At 42.7% G+C, this 19992-nt stretch overlaps 1 protein-coding gene across 3 annotated transcripts; it reads left to right on the forward strand.

Annotated features, from left to right (window-relative positions):
• Positions 1–120: 120 nt before the first annotated feature.
• ATP5F1C (ATP synthase F1 subunit gamma) lies at positions 121–13610 on the forward strand. 3 transcript variants are annotated; one of them, XM_061126042.1, is made up of 10 exons: positions 121–260; positions 5106–5140; positions 5664–5795; positions 7853–8057; positions 8624–8767; positions 8888–8952; positions 9944–10099; positions 10405–10501; positions 12812–12848; positions 13471–13610. In XM_061126042.1, exons 1-9 carry the CDS (start codon positions 205–207, stop codon positions 12816–12818), a joined length of 897 nt encoding a protein of 298 aa, XP_060982025.1. In that variant the 5' UTR covers positions 121–204; the 3' UTR covers positions 12819–12848; positions 13471–13610. The 3 variants fall into 3 exon arrangements, with proteins under 3 accessions (XP_060982025.1, XP_060982026.1, XP_060982027.1); XM_061126043.1 differs by lacking the exon at positions 12812–12848; XM_061126044.1 differs by lacking the exons at positions 12812–12848; positions 13471–13610 and having other exon boundaries at positions 10405–10505.
• Positions 13611–19992: the final 6382 nt, after the last annotated feature.

The raw sequence follows: 19992 nt of genomic DNA on the forward strand, positions 1-19992 counted from the left end.
GAGTGGGCGGGACAAATACCACCCGCCAGTCGGAAGGAGGTGGGGCCTCGGGAAGCCGGCCCTGGACGCTCGCGAGGCTTTCCTCAGTCCGGCGGGAAGAAGCGAGACTCAGGGAGACCGCAGGGTGGGCGGGGCGCGTAACGCAGCTTCCGCGCACGCGCGGCGAGGCCTGTCTGACCGACCTTCAGCAGGGCCGGCGCCACCATGTTCTCTCGGGCGGGCGTCGCTGGCCTCTCGGCCTGGACTGTGCAGCCACAATGGTAATGGCAGGTCGCAGCGGGAACGAGAGGGTTGCGAGGGATGGGAGAGCGCGGGTAGGGCAAGCGAGCGGGGAGGCGAGTGGGATGGAACCAGGGTCTCAGGCCTGGACAGGCCCCGGTCCCGCGGAGACCCGGGCAGCCCGGCTGCAAGAATCGCTCGGAACCGAGAAGGGCGCGCGAGGGGCAGCGGAGACTGCGAGGTGGCGCCTCGTCTCCTGAGACGGGCCGGGGTGGGGTGAGGGCCGAGAGGACTGGTCGTCAGGCACCTCGGGAGTGGACCTTGGGCCCAGTCAATTGCAGAGCGGCCTTGGATCCCCTCAGCGACTAATTAGCTTATTAGGAAGACTCTGCTGCTCGCCAGGCGACGGGCCTCGGGCTGGGGAGGGCCCCAGGGAAGGTCCCGCGGAAGGTTAAGGTGTGCTTTTGTCCTTGACGCCGTTTGAAATCCTGCGGTGCAGAGGGCAGTGACTCCCAACCCGTGTTGAGCACCGATTCTGCAGCAGGCGCTTTGCTGCGCACTGGTGAATGAAATAAGTGCCCTCCTCGCCTTAAAAATATTAAGGCGAGGAAGGGAAAGATACCTTCACGATCTCGAAACCGTTGTGCCGAAACAGTAGCCCTGCAAGGTCATGACATCATCGTAAGGTCCCCACTAGGAGGATAGACGGATTTGTAAGCGTCATCTGTTCATTGCTATGCAAGTTTGGGGGATTTTAATAAACGTTGATTTCTCCTCCACCCCCAGAAAAAGGCATGTTAGAAGGCCTGGCAATAGGCAGATAAACGTTGGTTTGTGGTGGTGCTCTGGAGTAGGATGAAATGTTTTGAAGCTAGGCAGTCTGGAAGGATTGCATATAGGGTGCTAAGGGGATTGTTAGCTGTCGGCTGTGTGTTTTAGCAATTACTTGGTTTTACAGTATAGAATTATAAGAAGCCACAGCACTAGATATTTATCCTAATTTATGAGAAGGGACTCTAATGCATTAATTAAAATAGGTATGTTTTCATTAAGCGAATAATTGATAAAAGATTTTCAGGGTAATGAAGTAATTAAATTTGATATGAAAAACCTACACACAGATGTTAGTGCGTTTGCCGTGGAAGTCAAATTTTCTTTCCCCTAGTGTTGAAGAGTATTCATGGGGATTAAGGAGTCACCTTAGTTGGAGTCTCGCTCATAGGTTGTCCCATTTCTTCATCACTCAGCACACATTTGTTGGGTGCTTGCCCAGCACCAAGTTGACACTGGGCAAAGTGCTAAGATGTGGTGAAGAACAAACAGACATGGCCCTGATGAAGCTTGTAGGACCGTGTGTCTGACATGCAGCAGTGGTCCGCAAATGTCAACTCTACTTCCTTCCTTCCTTCCTTCCCATCTTGCTGTGCAGGAATGTAACCTGTAAATATTTTTAGAACTTTAAGTCAGCAAAGTTGATCTTTTAAAAATGGACAGTTTCTGAAATGAGTACAAAATATCTTACCTTTAACTGTACAAAATCAGAAGAGAAAGCAATGGCAACCCACTCCAGTACTCTTGCCTGGAGAATCCCAGGGACAGTGGAGCCTGGTGGGCTGCCGTCTATGGGGTCACACAGAGTCAGACATGACTGAAGCAACTTAGCAGCAGCAGCAGTACAAAATCACTTTTTAAAAACCTATAAGGTCATTTGAGGATCCTTTAGTAAAGGATCATTTGAGTGTGCTCTCTGAGATGGAGAAGGAAATGGCAACCCACTCCAGTACTCTTGCCTGGAACACCCCATGGACCTAGGGGTCGAAGAGTCAGATAGGACTGAGTGACTTCACTTTCACTTTCTGTCTAAGGTAACTACTGTGGGGGGCAGGGAGCTTAATCTGGAACCTCAATCAGCAAATACATGTGCAAGTCCTGACCTTCATCAAGTTGGTAGGTTGTGAATATTCATCAGATATCAGTGTTCCACCTTGGAGAGCAGACTCTGTCCTCTTCCTTTTTTTGGTTGGACATATTCCATCACTCTGGGTGCCTGGTGTCTGTTTTGCTCCTGCCATTTCTTAGTCACTGTAACCACCTTTTGAATTCAGCAATTAAAGCCATTTTAATGTTTCACACTCCACAGAATTAATCTGAAAAGGAAGTACACCTTTGCCTTTATAGAATCAGGAAGAGGCATGTCCTTGGTTCTGTTTTGGTTAATGTGCAGTTTATCATTGTTCCAGAGATGTTAGCATGAATATCACAAAGGAAATGGCAACCCACTCCAATGTTCTTGCTGGGAGAATCCCAGGGACGGGGGAGCCTGGTGGGCTGCCGTCTATGGGGTTGCACAGAGTCAGACACGACTGAAGCGACTTAGCAGCAGCAGCAAGTTAAAAATTATTTTTAATTGCTTAGGGTGTCAGTAAAATACCAACTAAATTTTTGAAAATTAAACCTTTTTTCAGAAGCTCATTTAAGAAAATGGAAATAGAAATTTGGTGGGGAGGGAGTTTCTGATTTTTCCGTGTCAGAGGGAAAATACGTTTCTATTTCTCAGTGTTCCACATTCTCTAAGATGGAACTATTTTATAATAAGAAACCAGTGGCCATAAGTGGAAATGTAGATGTTGAAAAGGAAGGGAGAAGGCGTTTCAGGGGAGAGAAGAAGGCAGGCCTTCATCTGAAACTGAGATAGCAGATATTTACTTTTAAATGTAAAAAGCATGAGGCAGCAGTGTGTAGTATACCAGATGGAGTGGTGCCAAACTGCCCGGGTTTGAATCTTGACTACCCTCAGGTTTGAATCCTGACTACCTCGCTGTGTGGCCTTGTGCAGGTTACTCAATGTCTCTACCATTTCCTCATCTGTTAAATGGGGGTAATGTAGTGCCCCATTAATTGGATTGGTGTGAGGATTAAACGAGTCAGTATTTGTAAAGAAGTGAGGGGAGAGGGAGAAATGCTTCTGGGGATCCAGATGTATCCACTGAAAAATGAAAATGAATTTATACATACATTTTCTATCTATATAAACTAATGTGAGAAGGTAGAAGCCTAACGAGGATGGATCGTGGATGGTGGTAAAGTTCTGGAAGTCATTTGGTGGAGAGCCAAGGGTTGGACTTTAACCCTGGTATTCAGTATTCAAATTGCAGATACTTCATAATTTGTTAGTCAGCATTATACGCTCCTTAAAATTCTTCCAAGCTGTCTGCAGTGAATCTCGCAGACCCCATCCTGTACTGACTGGCTCCTTCAGTTTTTCTCACACTGCTGTGTGATCATAGGAGATCATGGCAGTTCCCTGTCTGCCTGTGCAATTTGCCCTCCATTGTACTGGATAAGTTTCTGGTCTCTTGGTTAATCTCCCGACGATTTCTCAAGACATGAGACAATTTTCTGGGACACACAGCTGATTCAGAACTTCCTTTATCTTTTCATTTGCAAAAACTATATTCAGTGGAGCAAGCTCTCCCTAAAGAGAGCTCAGATCAGCTCTTTTTATTTTGTTTCTCTAATTTTTTTTTTCGGGGGGGGGGCATCAACCATCATGTCTGTGGATAGTTCCAAATCTGTCTCTAATCTCAAAATATCTCATATTTTCCCCAGATCTGGAGCACATTTCCAGCTGGTCCCGTAGTATTTTGTGCAATATCGCATTCAAAACTCATTATCACAAATGAGAATCCCCTCTACCTAGCTTTTCTGTTTTGGTTAAAAGACAACACTGTCCACTCAGGTCATTAAATTAGAAACCTTTGGGTCAGCTTGCTCTCAGATCTAGTCTCCCATTGCTTTGCCAACCTCTCGGTCCAGGTTCTTGCCTTCTTGTGTCTGGAAACTGCAAGCAGCTGCCTCTGTGGCCTCTGTGTCATCAAGATTCAATATCATTTTGTGCATTTCATTGCCATCTGAGGTACTTGACTGAACAACTAAAGTTTCATCATTTCCCCACTACCTATAAAATAGTATTTAAACGTACTAACCCAAGCCGTGTCTCCAGTTTCAAAACTGGAGTTCCTTGGAATGCCCTAAGGCCTTCCTTTATGCACAATGTATAGATTCCTCAGTTCTCCCTTGGTGCTTTCCAGGCCAACAGGTGCTTGATGGATTTAAGAGCTGAAAGATGATGTATGTTCGATAACATGTTGTCTTCACCAGTAAGGGGAAGATCCTCTCATATTCATATTTAACTGTTACTATTTTTGACTTTTATGTGTTAGTGCTTTAAAGACTAGAAAAATATTTAATGTAAATTTTATATCAGTCTTAAAGTTTGCATGAATCTTGTTTATGAGATAATAGTATGCTTCTTGTGATCAGAGACCAAGTTGGGGAGCAGAGTATCTGCTCCATAAAAGCTCACTGGATTGAGTTGGAACAGTTAAGAATTGGTTTAAATTCTACTTTGACATATGTGGTCATGTTAGAATGTATGATTCACCCTAAAGTGTTTTGTTATTTATTGGTGAAATGAGGAAGTCAGGAACTTGCTTGGGAACTGAGCAGTGCTTTTTAGAAGTGGTTCACCTTGAGTTTAAGAATAACTGGATAGCCTGACAAGGGGAAGGCCTTGTCTGTCATGGAAACAATATAGACTAAGACATAGAGTCGGAAATAGAGCCTGTGTGAATGCCATGTGACCTCAGTGGAAGCTTTATGTTAGGGCAACTAGAATGAGACCTTTGAAACAGGCTTGGTATCCTTATTAGGGGGTTTATATATATCCATATATATTCAGAATCTTATATTTGATAGATTGTTTCTTTATGGGCCACTCTGTAAGTCCTTATATTAACTTTGGAAGTTTCTGGAGCTTTTTTCCCAAAAAATGGAGCTTTTTCCCAAAAAACTAAAAAAAATTTTTTTGCCATCTTTATTTTCAGGATCCAAGTTCGAAACATGGCAACTTTGAAAGACAGTAAGTACTTTATCTCAATATGTGAATTAAGAAAAGCTAAATTTTGCCAAATAAAAATACTTTTGAAAGTGTGCTGCTTTAGTCCATTTACATATTTGGTTAAAATGGGCAGTGAATCTATGTGTCTGTGTCTTTGTCTTGTGTCTGTGGCTTTGAAAAAAACCACTGTGAGGTGACACATGGTGGTTGTGCTTCTGTTGTCTGTAGAATGATGATAATTAGAAAACAATGTACTCTGTGTGGTGTGTAAAATGTTACGGAACTTGTTTTTGGTGAAAGCCATTTTCAATACCATTTAATGTTTTACATGCATAATTTACTGTTACATTGCTGTTTTTGCTTGCTGTCCAGATAGCGCAAGGTGTGACTTTCTGGTACTCTATTGTTAATTCTAATATTAAGCCTAGTTTGGCAGATGGTCTAACTGCTAGTTATTCTGCCTTGCAGTTTAGGAAAATATTTCCATAAATTCACAAGTGAAATTATAACTCCTTTATCTTAACACAGCACTTCTGATTTTCAGTTACCAGGCGACTAAAATCAATCAAAAACATCCAGAAGATTACCAAGTCTATGAAAATGGTAGCAGCAGCGAAATATGCCCGAGCTGAGAGGGAGCTGAAACCAGCCCGAGTGTATGGAGTGGGGTCCTTGGGTAAGAGGGGCGTGCAGTCAGATTACAAAACCTTTTAAGCTAGAGATCGCTGTCCTGAGTACTTACAGCACTCATCTGTCATGGCAGCCCTGTGCAGGCGGGCACTGTTGGAGTCCCCGCTTTGCAGAGGAGAAAACCCCAGTCCAGTACAGTCGTAACTACCTGCGTGGCTTGGCATCCGAGCCTGTCTCTGTGTTCATCACCGTATGTGTTCATCTCCCTTTTAAAGTACTCTGAGAGAGTGTTCCTAGATTATTAAATATGCCGTCAGAAGAACGCGCGGTTTAGTGCATCAGACTCATGCTTGATTTTATCCTGTTACAGTGTGATGTGATCTTTTAGGACTGCAGGGTAGAGTGGGGGTACCCTGCAGTGGAATTTGACTGAGCAGTCATAGGTATGACTGAGTACATGGACAGAGTGTTGAAAGATCAGCTATAAAGGAGGAAAAAAGATATATCTGTATTATCTGTGTATTACACAGATCATTAATAATACACAGATTAATTAATTAATCTATGTTAGATAGAAATTACTTTCTGCAGTAGTTTTCTTGTGTTCATATTTCTTGAGCATGCATTCATACTGCTAATGAAAATTTTGTATGAGAAAATGATAGCGCACCATGCTTCAGTTGAAAAAAGACTCGTTGGTTTGAAAATGCCATATTGGGACCTCCCTGGCAGTCCAGTGGTTAAGACTTCACCTTCTGTGCAAGGGGTGCATGTTCAACCCCTGGTTAGGGAGCTTAGATCCCACATGCCCCATGGCCAAGAAACCAAAACACTGGACAGAAACAATATTGTAACAAAATCAATAAAGACTTGTTAAAAAATAAAAATACTGTATTTAGTTTCACTTAGCATGTAAAGCAGAGACTTGTTCCGTTAGGTTTTAGCCATCTTTAACAACGCCAGCTGTTTCTCTTCCGGGTTTAATGAAGAAATTGACTTGGATATCTGATTAGAATACTTGTAGTAAAATATTAAAAATTCAAGTCATGGCTGCCAGCTAACTTCTAAGTCCTTCAAACTGAAAAAATACTAACTGCTGGATATTAAATGGCTAATCTTTAAAATACTTAAGAACTTTAAATAGGAATTTTATTTTTGTGTTTTACAATATAAAACATAAAAAGAGACTTAAAAGGAATATTCTCTTCACTTCCCTGAACTTTGGAGTTGAGTATGTACCTCTCTCCGCCTTTCATGGAGGGTTCTCAGGTATTGAAATTTGAGAGTCCCTGCTCTGACTGAAGAAGGTTAATAGGAATTTCGTTGAGGTGGGGGAATGTGGCAGCCACGAGGATGCAGTTTGCAACTAGAGAGCACAGCTGCTGAAACCATGCTGTGTTTGCACGTGAGACATGCTTCCCACGAGCTCCTCCTGACAGGTGGGGTGCTCGGGCTGCGTGTTCTGTGGAGACCTGGGGCTCCCTGGCAGCCTCGCTGGGCTTCCCCTCAACTGCTCTGTAGGCCAGGAAGCTGCCGCCTCACCTTTTTTCCCACTGGTCAGACAGACATCATGGTGTGATGGCTCTCCTGACCTGCTTCCTGTGTCTTCTCTCAGGCATTTTCCCAGTAAAATCCATGTGTATTAAACCCTACTTGAATCCCTCTTGGCTTCTGCTGCTTTGAAGACCAGACCGACAGAGTGAGACTGTTAAAAGTAACACCCAGAATAAAATGGCCTCCATTATTTTAATGTCAGTAGTTTTCATAAAAGCTTGCTGTGCAGGTTATAGGAACAGTTCAGTAAATATTTACTTTCTGCTTTCTTGGTTGTACTCTGAAGATTTTAATTATTTAAAAATTTGGTAAGTTGTCACTTCTCTAAGTCTGGCCTCTTTACAAGCTCTTTGATTGTACTAGTGATTTCTTTTAGTCAGTCCTTAAGATAATTTGGTGTTTAGGGACCTCTTAACAGAGATTTAGACCTTTATGGTTTTCAGCCTCTTTGTAAATAAGTGCAAAGATACTTGATAAGTTAAGGCATCATTTTGTAAATGAGGGGTTATTACTGTATTTAGTGTAATTACACCTTTTTTTTTTTTTAAGCTCTTTATGAAAAGGCTGATATTAAGACTCCTGAAGACAAGAAGAAGCACCTCATTATCGGTGTGTCCTCAGACCGAGGGCTCTGTGGTGCTATTCACTCCTCGGTTGCTAAACAGATAAAAAGTGAGGCGGCCAACCTTGCAGCAGCTGGGAAAGAAGTTAAGATTATTGGAGTTGGTGATAAAATCAGGAGTATACTTCACAGGTAGTATAAATATATACTGTTTATGTAGAAGGCTGCAGGCGTTGAGTAAAGGGCAGTTTCTTTGATAGTTTATTTAAGTAAGGTGTCTTTTTGGTTGCCATTTTATACACACGGAGAAGCTTTGTTTTGTTTGGAGTTTTGTTCCAAGATATCTTAGAATGTGTAGACTTCCCTTGTTTTTTACTTGTCATTTGCTTCTTCCAAACCATAAATGGAATACAATAGGAGTGTCAGAAGCTAAGGGCTTTTTTTTTTTTTTTTTAATGAGGACTCTGAGGAGTTGTCACGGCCTGGAAATGCCAGAAATGAAAAGCAGTTAATTAGAATTGGCAGGAGAGGAATAAAGGGCAGAGAGAGATGTAAGGTGAGAAAGGGTGATTGTGAGTCCTCAGTTCTAGGCAGGCACTGAAGAAGGGGTGATCATAATAAGGTAGGGGGCACCTTAGTTCAGTGAACACCGTGTTCTCCACTCAAAAAGCACTTGATTCATAGAGTATTTTTGCCTTGTTCCCTGTGCAGAAGTATTCCGCTCAGCCATTACATGTGATTTCTTCGTTTCCTCATAGGACTCATTCTGACCAGTTTCTGGTGACATTCAAAGAAGTGGGGAGGAGACCCCCTACCTTTGCGGATGCATCGGTCATTGCCCTTGAGCTGTTAAATTCTGGATATGAGTTTGATGAAGGGTCTATCATCTTTAACCGATTCAGGCAAGAAAACTGTTGAAATACAAGCTTTTTTATGTTCAGATTTTTTTCAATTGAGTAAATGTCTCCTTAATAGTGTGAAATTATAATCTTGGAATTTACATTCGTTTTTGCCATTTCTAGGTCTGTCATCTCCTACAAGACAGAAGAAAAGCCCATCTTTTCCCTTGACACCATTTCAAGTGCTGGTAAGTATATTTTGTATGATGAGTATTTTTCCTATGAAACAAGAGATTTACACATTGAGGAACAGTATTTGTCAGGGTGGCTTTTTTTCAGCAGTAGCAAAAATGTTGAGCTGTTTCTATCACCATTTATTAGCAGCTTCCATGAAACCATAAAACATTCATTGTATAAATAAATACCCATTGGGGGCCAACCTTATATATGAAAGTCATCATTGCTCGGTGAAGCATTCTGGAAATAATACTCAGGAACCAATTTCATTTTCTCCTCCTACATATATTTCTTCTGTTCTAAGAGGTACACTTTTTTTAATGTCTCTAAAATTGAGGTGCTTCTACCAGTCGGTAGCACGTCATTTTTAATTGGCTGTGTTACTTTATTTGTTCATGGTATATAAAATAGGAGTTATGCAATCCTCTGCATTTTAAGTCAGTGAAATGCAGCCCTGTCTCACTTTATACCCTAGTGAAGACTTTTTGAATGTGCTGCTAAATTTCTGCTAATTGCTGAAATGCAAAGCAGCCTCTGACTCTTTGACTCGTATTCTCAGTAAAACTTGCCCTCCCTCATTGTCCTGACACTTTCAGATTTCTCCAACAACCACATGGTTGAGTTGGGATTTTTATATCACACTATACAAGTCTCATTTCTTTCCTTAATTTCTTTATTGAAAAACACGGTCCCTGACTGTCCGATGACTTAGTCCAGGGCACTCTGCTAGATGCTCTCCAGAGGCCTTATACCCGTGAAATGTAGAGCTTTTACTTTAAATGTCAGCCTCTTGGGTTTTATGAAGTTAAGCATTTGAAGTAGAATACCAAGTGCTTTGTTTACACATCATGTTTTACTGAAAATCTGCTATAATCTATAGTATGGAAATAGATGAAGCTTTTAGAACTGTGTCTTTTAACCAGTCTCACATTGACTTCTCTGTGATTATAAAGGAGTTTTGCACCAGGAAGCTTCTTGATTAAATCAGTCTTTGCATTTCAGAGAGCATGAGTATCTACGATGACATTGATGCTGATGTGTTGCGGAATTACCAGGAATACAGCCTGGCCAACATCATCTACTACTCCCTGAAGGAGTCCACCACCAGTGAGCAGAGCGCCAGGATGACGGCCATGGACAACGCCAGCAAGAACGCGTGTAAGCGCCAGCACAGCCCTCAGGCCGTTCCCTTGCTGAGGCTGCACGGAGGCCCTCGCTCATGTCAGGGTGGTAGCAATTCTGGAGGAGGAGCAGGAGAGCTGGGGTCTGGTCCTGGGCTCTGCCACTGATCCTGTGAGGATATATCTCCATAGCATTTTTCAAGAGGCCAGTTATAGTACCTCAGAGGAGACAGAATCTTATTTTTGAATTAAACAGCTTACATCTCATGAATGACTTAGTGAGCAAGGTATTCTTTTCTGGTTTTAGATCTTGTTGTCTAATCTTCTGTTTTTTGTTTGTAGCCGAAATGATTGACAAATTGACTTTGACATTCAATCGCACCCGCCAAGCTGTCATCACCAAGGAGCTGATAGAAATCATCTCTGGTGCTGCGGCTCTGTAAGTAACTGAGCGTTGCCTTCAGCATTCCTGTCTCATAGTGCCTGCTCGTTTAACCTTGGCATGTTTATGTCCCCTTCTCCCCTCCAATTTTTTGGTCTGTTACAGGAAAAAAAAATGATCCATTGCTTAATCTTGTTTCCTTAATCTTAGAATATAAAGATTTGATGAAGATGAGATCTCTAGAGTATTTTTGATTGTTTTAGTTGAAACATTCAGGCTTAGTTTATGAGTTACTGGTTTTCGGTTTGATTTTATATAAATCTGTAAATTATTGAAGGGTGGTAGGGTCAGGAAGTTTTTAACTAAGTTTTCTGTATCAGTACTGTCCTTTGATAGTTCTTAAAATACCGCTTTCCTCAAGAAAATGTCTTAGATTTTTAGCTCAGGTTGTTTAGCTAGATATGTTAATGTTTGTAACCACTGTCACAGTAGTGGGAAATCTATAAAAAATGATTACATTGAACACCCATTACATGCCTCATACAGTGCTAAAGGATGGGACCCTTTGTCCCAAGGCATTTACATCCTAATAGGATAAGAAAACATGTAGACAATTGTGCCAAAAGATAAAACGTGTAGTGAGTTATCTTTGACTTATTCTCTGTCCTCCTGCTAGTTGGTCACCAGGTTCTCTAAATCTTACTCTCTTCTAAATATCCCTTGACTCTCTCCCCTTTATGCCCTCTGAATGCCTCTTTGTCAATTCTTTCCCAAATTAGAAAATATATTTTTTAAGTGGCACATACTTTTTCCTGAAATGTCATTCTTTTTTCCCCTGCACCCTTAATTCTCCACCTGACTAACTTCTGTTTGTCCTTCATAACGAAGCTGGGGGACTCCTTTCCTCCAGAAAACCCTCCTTCGTGGTGTGAGTGGGGCTATTTCCTGTGATTCCCTCCATCACAGTGCTTATACCATTTTATTAGGAACTGCTCTTAGGTTTGTCTGTGTCTTGTGGCTTGAGAGGGGCCGTGTCTCATTTACTTTTGTAGCTTCATCACCTGGCATGCACTTCCTCAGTAAATATTTGTGGAGTGAATAAATGATGTGCCATGAATGTATTAAGAACTGGAATTTTAGAAGAGACAGAACACTTTACTGAATATATGAATATGTGGGTCCAGGGTTAAGACTCGGGGAAAGGTTCATCACTAAGGTGACATAGAAGTTGGTCCTTTTCATCTCTGGAGGATGGAAATGGGCAGGATTCCAGAGACACACATAAATTGTTGAGACCATTCTGTCAGTGTTGGTTGGATCCATCAGCTCTGCTGTCCTAAACAGTCTTCTCTTGTTTTGCTTTCAAGCCTGCGTTTTAAGCCATCTGTCCTCCTGGTCACTACTGCTCTGTTAGCATCAGCATCCAGGCACTGATGAGTGGTCCTGCCACTTACCAGCTTGATAGACGTGGTTAAGATGCTCTCCCTGCGACACAGTTGTTGTCTATGACATGGGAGCTAGTATGGGGTTAAGCGGGTGTGTTATTCACGTCCTCCTTGCTGTACATTCTACCGCTTCTCCAGTGGCAAGTGTGCCGAGGCCTGGGGAAAGAACTGCACTCTGAAGGTCTGGGGGCTGTGAGATGCAGAGAGCCAGGGGAAAGAAGAATGGATGCTCAGAATAAATGGAGGCTACAGCCTCTGCAGCGTAGAGGACACGGCTCTTGATTAGGAATGTGGGGACCTGACTGAAAGTAGCAAATGCAGAGAAATGAGGAGGAGATTGGGACATGAAGACTGAGAATTTTAATTAAAACAGTTCAAATAACTGGAAATTGACTATTCAGTTTTCACTTTCTAGAAAGGCAGGCTAAATCCTTTATTAAAGGTTAGCTATGCTAACCTTAATAATCCTCACAATGGATTATTTATATGAAATGAACTTGCATGCTCTGTAACCTATCAGCTCTTCTGCTTAAAGACTAGTATTTAATACACATTTGGCTATTTGGTAATAAAAGGCATGAGTAAACCATATTTGAGGTGCCAAGTGTTAGCTGCTAGCTTAAATTAAAAAAAAAAAAAATTATACTATGTATAGCAAAGTTGTGGTTTAAAGTATGCTTTCATAGTCCTGCCTACTTGCATGAACATGGTTTTATTATTTTAACCAGATTCAGATCTGTAATGTTTCCTAACAATTAGTGACTCTGTTTCAAGTATTGGTAAGTATTTATGTGATATACTCAAGGTAGTCAATGAGGAAATGGGCTTTTCTAGTTGGAAATTGTACATGATTAACCAGCATGGATTGCTTCCTGACCTGCTTGTTTTCTGTTTGTGTTTTTCTTCTAATATAATAACCCAGGGACTAATGAAAATCAAGTTTCATCCTCAGACAAGAGGTAAAGTGGTAATATTTCATACCCTCCCCCGTCCCATCAGAAAAGAAACGCAGTCAGAGAGAATTGAAACTAATTCAGCAACAGGGAAACTGATTTCTTGGGAGATGAGACTGGCCGGCCATTAGAGCATCAGTCAGCTTGTGGGAGCACGTGGCTGATGCAAGGGGTCTTTTTTTTTCCTTCTTAAATATATTAAATAAACTACAAGGATAAAGAATCAGCATTCCTTTGCAGTACTAAAAACAGGCTGGTGAAGAACAGTGGTTCTCAGACTTCCTGGTCTCAGAACCCCTTGATGTCTGACTCCACAGAAGACCGCTCAGTTCTCTCCATTTCTGTATTCATTCTGTTCTGACATTGCACGTCATGTAGGTTCTGGAAAACTGCACCGTGTACTCTTGAGAATGAGAATAAAACAGGCAAGCAGCATTGTTATAGAAATTAGTTTTGCCCTCACAGACCCCATGAAAGGGTCCCTAGACAAAAACTTGAGTAACAGTTTATCATGTAGAGTCAGTTCTTCAAGTCCCACTTTAGATACATATTATCTCTTGACATGTTTAATTTCCACACACACAAAAAATTGTTTGATTTTTATTTGTTGTATACTTTTATTTTTCAGGTAAAGAAGAATTCAGCAAGCTGATTTTGTTTTTAGCTTACTGCTGTCCTTGTCAGAAGAATTTGTTGGTCCATTGTTCAGATTACTAAAGACAGCAAGATATTTGTAAATTATCTTACAATAAATGACTCAACATAAAATCACTGTTGTTTTTTTATTATTATATAAGAAAAACCATTTTCAAAATGAGATCTAAAAACACTTCAAAATATTAACATTCTTGTATTAAAATTTCTTAGCAAGAAGCTAGTTGAAGAGGCTCTTGTGATTTTTTGGTTTCCTAACAGCCATGGAAAGCCTGGCTTCTGAGGGGTCGGAGTGGAAGGAGGAGATGCCAGCCACACCGCCAGCCCAGGCCTCCCTGCCTGTCGCCCTCGGAGACCACCAGTCCTTGAACCACCGGTGCAAGGAGCAGTGCCGTGTCCGAGAGGGCGGACAGTTCCAGGGACATACTGACTCTAAGTAAATGTTTAAATCTTTACCAAGGACTGAGAAACATTTCAGCAGGATTCTCACTTCACATTCACACTTACATAGCCATTAACTTTGGGCACCTGAGCTATTGTACAGAACGAGCTGGCCCTGCCAAAATGTTGGGATTTTTTTTTTCCTATTTAAGAGGATTTATGGCTACAGTCCATGGGGTTGCAGAGTCAGACATGACTGAGCGACTAACACTTTAACTTTTTTAGGGGTTTTTTATTGCAAAAGTAATACAGGAATTACAAAAGATGACATAACTATAAAAAATATACATAAAGCCCATCGTCAACACTTTAATGTATATTACTCTTTTAAAACTATTAAGAAGAAGGTTGCCAGAGGAAGATAAACTGAACAGAATCTCAGTGTCATTTTCTAGCTTCCCTGAAATGTTTTAAGAGCCATTTTGATTTCTGAGTTTTTGTGATACTTGTTTTCCTCTGAAAATCTGTGTTGCTCTGAAATGTTGCCACGATGATTGTTAATAAGCATCTTTCGGCAGGTCTCTGCACATTTGGATGAATACTTTTGGGCACTTAATTGGAAGTGGGATCAATGACTCAGACTGTGTATTGGGTTGGCCAAAAAAGTTCATTTGGGTTTTTCCATAAGCTCTTAACATGGAGCATAATAAACTTGGGGGCAAATTGGGTTAGAATCCTAGTTCAGCCCTTACCAGCTGTGTGACCTTGGGTGAGTTAATAATCTTTCAGTTTTATCATCTGTAAAATGATTAAAATAGGACTTAGCTCATAGGGTTGTTATGAGGACTACATGAATCAATATTGGCAAAATAGAATCTGACGTGGGATGAGTGCTGTAGCTGTTTAAATGTTACCTGATACACTTAAGTGATCATCATGTTTACTGATGTTCTGTGTGTTGGCACTCTTAAATTCTGAAGATATGATAATTATACTCCTCTATAGGAGCTTACAGTCTGGAGCAAAGACAGATAATGAAAAAAAAAGGTTTTGGGTATAGTGAAAGTGTTTGTCGCCCAGTCCTGTCCAACTCTTTGTGACCCCATGGACTGTAGCCTGCCAGGCTCCTCTGTCCATGGAATTCTCTGGGCAAGAATACTGGAGTGGGTTGCCATTCCCTTCTCCAGGGGATCTTCCTGACCTGGGGATCAAACCCACGTCTCCTGCATTGCAGGCAGATTCTTTATCATCTGAGGCACCAGGTAAAAAAAATCCCCCAATGAGGACTTCCCTGGCGATCCAGAGGTTAAGACTACATGGTTCCACTGCAGGGGACCAGGGTTCCATCTCTGGTTGGGGAACAAAGATCCCATGTGTCTCGTGGCCAAAAAAAAAAAAAAAAAAGACAATCGGGCTTTATTAAAATTATGAAAATACTGAGAATATTTGCAGTACACATAAAACTTGAATATAGTGTGTATTTTTTTTAAACATCCACAAATCAGTAAGGCAAAACCCACTTTTAAAAAAGTGAGTTGAAAAAGCTCATTTTAAAACATGAATTTCCAGGGAATCATGGTGAGAATTCTGAAAGGTTATATACTATATGATTCCATGTATATACCATTTTTTATATAACAAAATTTTAGAAATGGAGAATAGTAGTTGTCAGATTAGAGATGGAGTAATAGGAAGGCTGGGATGGGTATTAAAGGGCAGTGAGGAAGATCCGTGTATTAGACAAATAAAAGACTGGGACATCCTATAAAGATAACTGTCCTGGACTTTGCAAAAAAAGTAGATGTAATGAAAGACCAAACAAAAAACCAACAAGCAAAAGACATAAACAACTGGTGGGATTGGCCTTACCAAGAGAGCAAAACGAATTTGGTGGTGCTCCAGTGGTTAGGGCCCCAGTGGCTTTCACTGCCTCGGAACTGGGTTCGATCCTGGTTGGGACTGACTAACCTGTAAGCTGCTTGGCACGACAGAAAAAAAGAACTAAGTGCAATGAATGAGTCTTGAATAGACCAGAGATTAAAGAGAAAAAAAAAAAAGGCTATAAAAGACATTTGGGAACAATGGTAAAATTTGAGTATGCATTTCACATTGGGTCAGGTTACTGTATCAATCTTGTGTTTGTTGTATGTGATAGTTGGATGGTGGGGTAATGGAAGTTGAGATACACGTCAAGGATCCCCCACTTCAGCTGGACTGAAGGAAGTATTCCCTTAGCTTCGGAGAATTCAGGCAGCACACAGCCTTCAGCTGTCAAACCTCATTGGAACTGCCTCAGCTGGAGACCACCTTGCCCACAGTCATGGCCCCACTCCTGGGCAGCCTACACCCATGGCCTGATCACTGTAGGAGTAAAGCCACGCCCCCTTGCCTGAGCTCAGGACAGTTTTAAAGCTCTCTGTGGAGTTTGCTGAGGTCCTTCCCGAGGATGGGCTGCAGCTCAGCATCTCCCTCCCCAGCTGAACTCCTCTTCATCCAGGCAGTGAGCTCAACAGCACCCCTAGTCTCCATCTCAGACCCTGCTTCGGAGATCTGTCTCAGAACACACCTCGGGGGTGGGGGCGGGTCTGACTTGGGACTGTGCTCACAGGAAGGGTTTGAAGGAGCGGATACTAGGACAGGACTTGGGAGCTGGTTCAGCCCCTTGGCCACCACAAAGACTGCCTTGGGAGTGGGAAATGGAACACAAAGAGCCCCAGGCCTGAGGTGGATCCCGAACGTGCAGGTTGGTACAACCCCCACGCTGGTTCCCTGGCTTCTGGGTAAACTATGGCAGTGGGAAGGCAGAGGACAAATTTTTCAGACTGGTAAAACTGACGTAACAGGGCTTCCCTGATAGCTCAGCTGGTCAAGAATCTGCCTGCAGTACAGGAGACTCCAGTTTGATTCCTGGGTTGAGAAGATCCACTGGAGAAGGGAAAGGCTACCCATTCCAGTATTCTGGCCTGGAGAATTCCATGGACTGTATAGTCCGTGGGGTTGCAAGGAGTCAGACATGACTGAGCGACTTTCACTTCCATTGGGGGTCGGGGGAGGCAGAAGTCAGTGGTACACTTAAAGACTTAAAGAAGTTGGTGTGTGTGCACACTCAGTCGTCAGTAGCTCAGTTGCATCCAACTGCCATCCCTTGGACAGTAGCCTGCCAGGCTCCTCCACCCATTGCATTTCCTAGGCAAGAATACAGAAGTGGGTTGCCATTTCCTTCTCCAGGAAGAAAATTCAATCCCAACCCAGTGACTGAATGTGTCCCTTGCGTCTCCTGTATCGGCAGGTCGGTTCTTTATCACTGAGCCCTGGGAAGCCGAGGGGTTGGGGGAGGGACAAAATAGGGGAAAGGGATTCAGGGGGACAAACTGCCAACTATGAAGTAAAACACAAACATGTAATACAAAGCACAGAGAATGCAGTCGATATTTTACAATAACTGATGCCCAACGTGATGGTGTTGTAAGGTGGGGACTTTGGGAAGGTCAGGAGAGTGGAGCCCTCATTAATGAGATTAATGCTGTAATAAAAGAGATCCAACAGAGCTCCCCGGCTCCTCCTACCTTGTGAGGATACAGCCTGAGAATTCTGTGCCCCAGGAGAGGGCCCTCACCCGACCATGCTGCACCCTGATCTCAGACTTCCAGCCTCCAGAACTGTGAGAAATAAATGTTTGTTGATAAGTGACCCAGTCTAAATTACGGCAGCCAGAAGGGACAAATACTGTACAGACTATCTTAATGCACTGCCCACTCCCCGAAGGACTGAAGGATTCCATTTCCCTGGAATTGTCCCATATCACATGCTCTCCTCAGGTAATCATTTGCTAAAATGGGAATATAAAGGTCCAGTCCCTTTGTTCCAACTCAGGACAGAGGCGAAGGGTCAATCCCAAGTTAGACTTCCTTATGGGATTGCCCGAGGTCCTTCTGAAAAGTGCATTGGAAACCCCTTTCCTTGTACAGGTGTAGACCCTAGGAGCACTCCGTAAACCTGCAGGTCAATCTCCACCCCAGAACTGGAGAACTGAATCCATGACACGGTTATAGAGGGGAATGTCCGTCTCTGGGGAGATACATGCTGGAGTATTTCCGGGTTAAATGTCAAGATGTTTGCAATTTATTTTCAAACTATTCTGGAAAAAAAAAAGAGCTCTATATGTGTGCATGTATGGATATATATAGTAAATGTGGCAAAATATTTACAATTGGTGAATCTAGATGATGTGTGTACCTGTGTTTGTACTTCTGTCTCAGTGTTTCTGTAGGTTTGAAAATGTCCAAAATAAAAGATTAAGGGGTTAAAACACACAGAGAGGCGATATAAGAGATGTAAAAGGAGTTTCCAGAAGTATTAAAGGAACAGAAGAGAGTAGGGTGTCATGAGATCCAAGAGTTTCAAAATTAAGATAGTGTTCAACATTATCAAATGGCTACAAAATGGTCAAGCAAGGATAGGACTGAAAAGTGTCCCAGAGATTTAGCATCCAGAAGGTCCTTGATAATCCTGGGGATAGAACTGTCGGTGGAGAAAAATAAAGGCACCCTGCCGCCTACTATATAGCTCATTGTCTGCAGGTTGTCATTTAGCTGCAGTATCATATTTTCCATTCTGTTGGTTTTCTGGGACTTCAAAAAAATGAATATTATGTTCAAAGTTCTGGAATGGTCCCTATAAGGAGAAGGTAGAGTCACGGAGCAACTCACAGTTTATTGGAGAGGCACATGAACTCAAATACTAAATGCACTGTGATAGGTGCAAGAACAGAGGAACACAGCCTAGGGAGGAGGGGAGGGGAGGAAGGAACACTCTAGAAGCTTTTACAAGAAAAAAGCAAAAATGAGTAAAGACTGAGTAGGTGAGTCAGTACAGCCCGGCTTCCTACAGGCTGAATCTAGCTTAAATGTGGGATTAGTCTGGCTTGCGAATGTATTCCCAGGACTTCCCTGGTGGCATGTACAGCGAATAACAATTTGCCTGCCAATGCAGGGGACAGGGGTTTGATCCCTGGTTCGGGAAGATTCCAGATGCCAAAAAGCAACTGAGCCCATGAGCCACAAGTACTGAGCCCACTCTCTAGAGCCCTAGAGTCACAACTACTGAAGCCCGGGCACCTAGAGCCTGCGCTTTGCAACAGGAGAAGCCACCCCAACGAGAAGCCCACACGTCACAGTCAGGACCCAGCTCAGCCAAATAAATGAACAGAATAAAAGATTTTTTAAAATGTATTCTCAATAGTTAAAAATATTGATCGAGCTGCTGCTGCTGCTAAGTCACTTCAGTCATGTCCAACTCTGTGTGACTCCATCCCTGGGATTCTCCAGGCAAGAACACTGGAGTGGGTTGCCATTTCCTTCTCTGCATAAAAGTGAAAAGTGGAAGTGAAGTCGCTCAGTTGTGTCCGACTCTTCGCGACCCCATGGACTGCAGCCCACCAGGCTCTTCCGTCCATGGGATTTTCCAGGCAAGAGTACTGGAGCGGGGTGCCATTGCCTTCTCCATTGATCGAGCTACTGATCACAAAACCCTGATTTCCTGCAGCTCCTTAAGATCTGGTAGCCCTTACCTGGAGCGGAGAGAGAATTTAGGGCAGGCAACAGTTCTTCATACACCCAGCTTGATTTAAGGACTTTGACCTCCGTAGGCAACTGAGTCCTCTCTTCCTTTGACAGATCCTAGACGCTGGTGAAGGGCACACTGGCAAACTCTCGCCCACCAGCATGCCACCCGTTTTTGTAAATAAAATTTCATTGGGACCAGGGCTGCGATTAGAAAGAGGTGACCCGAGACAGGAAAGGGGCAGGGTAGTAGTTCGGATTTTTAAGTAACTGTGTTAAAATACTAGTAATTTTCTTTACATTTTCTGCTGGCCGCTTAAATTGTATCCGGTGGTCAGTGCCACACAGGCCACACCTTACACCCCGCCCTATTGTAAAGGGCTTCGAATGACATGATTAACAGCTTGGACCTGATTTAATCTATACAACGGTAAACAGATTTTCTTTTTTTTTTTAACAGAGGCGGGATTAGATCCGCGACTGGAAGTTTCCACGCCCCTAAATCCCACCCTTGCACTCACAGCCTCTCGGGTTCTCACTTCTCTCTAACACCC

This window comes from Dama dama, chromosome 23, assembly GCF_033118175.1.
Source record: "Dama dama isolate Ldn47 chromosome 23, ASM3311817v1, whole genome shotgun sequence".
Lineage (NCBI taxonomy): Eukaryota > Metazoa > Chordata > Mammalia > Artiodactyla > Cervidae > Dama > Dama dama.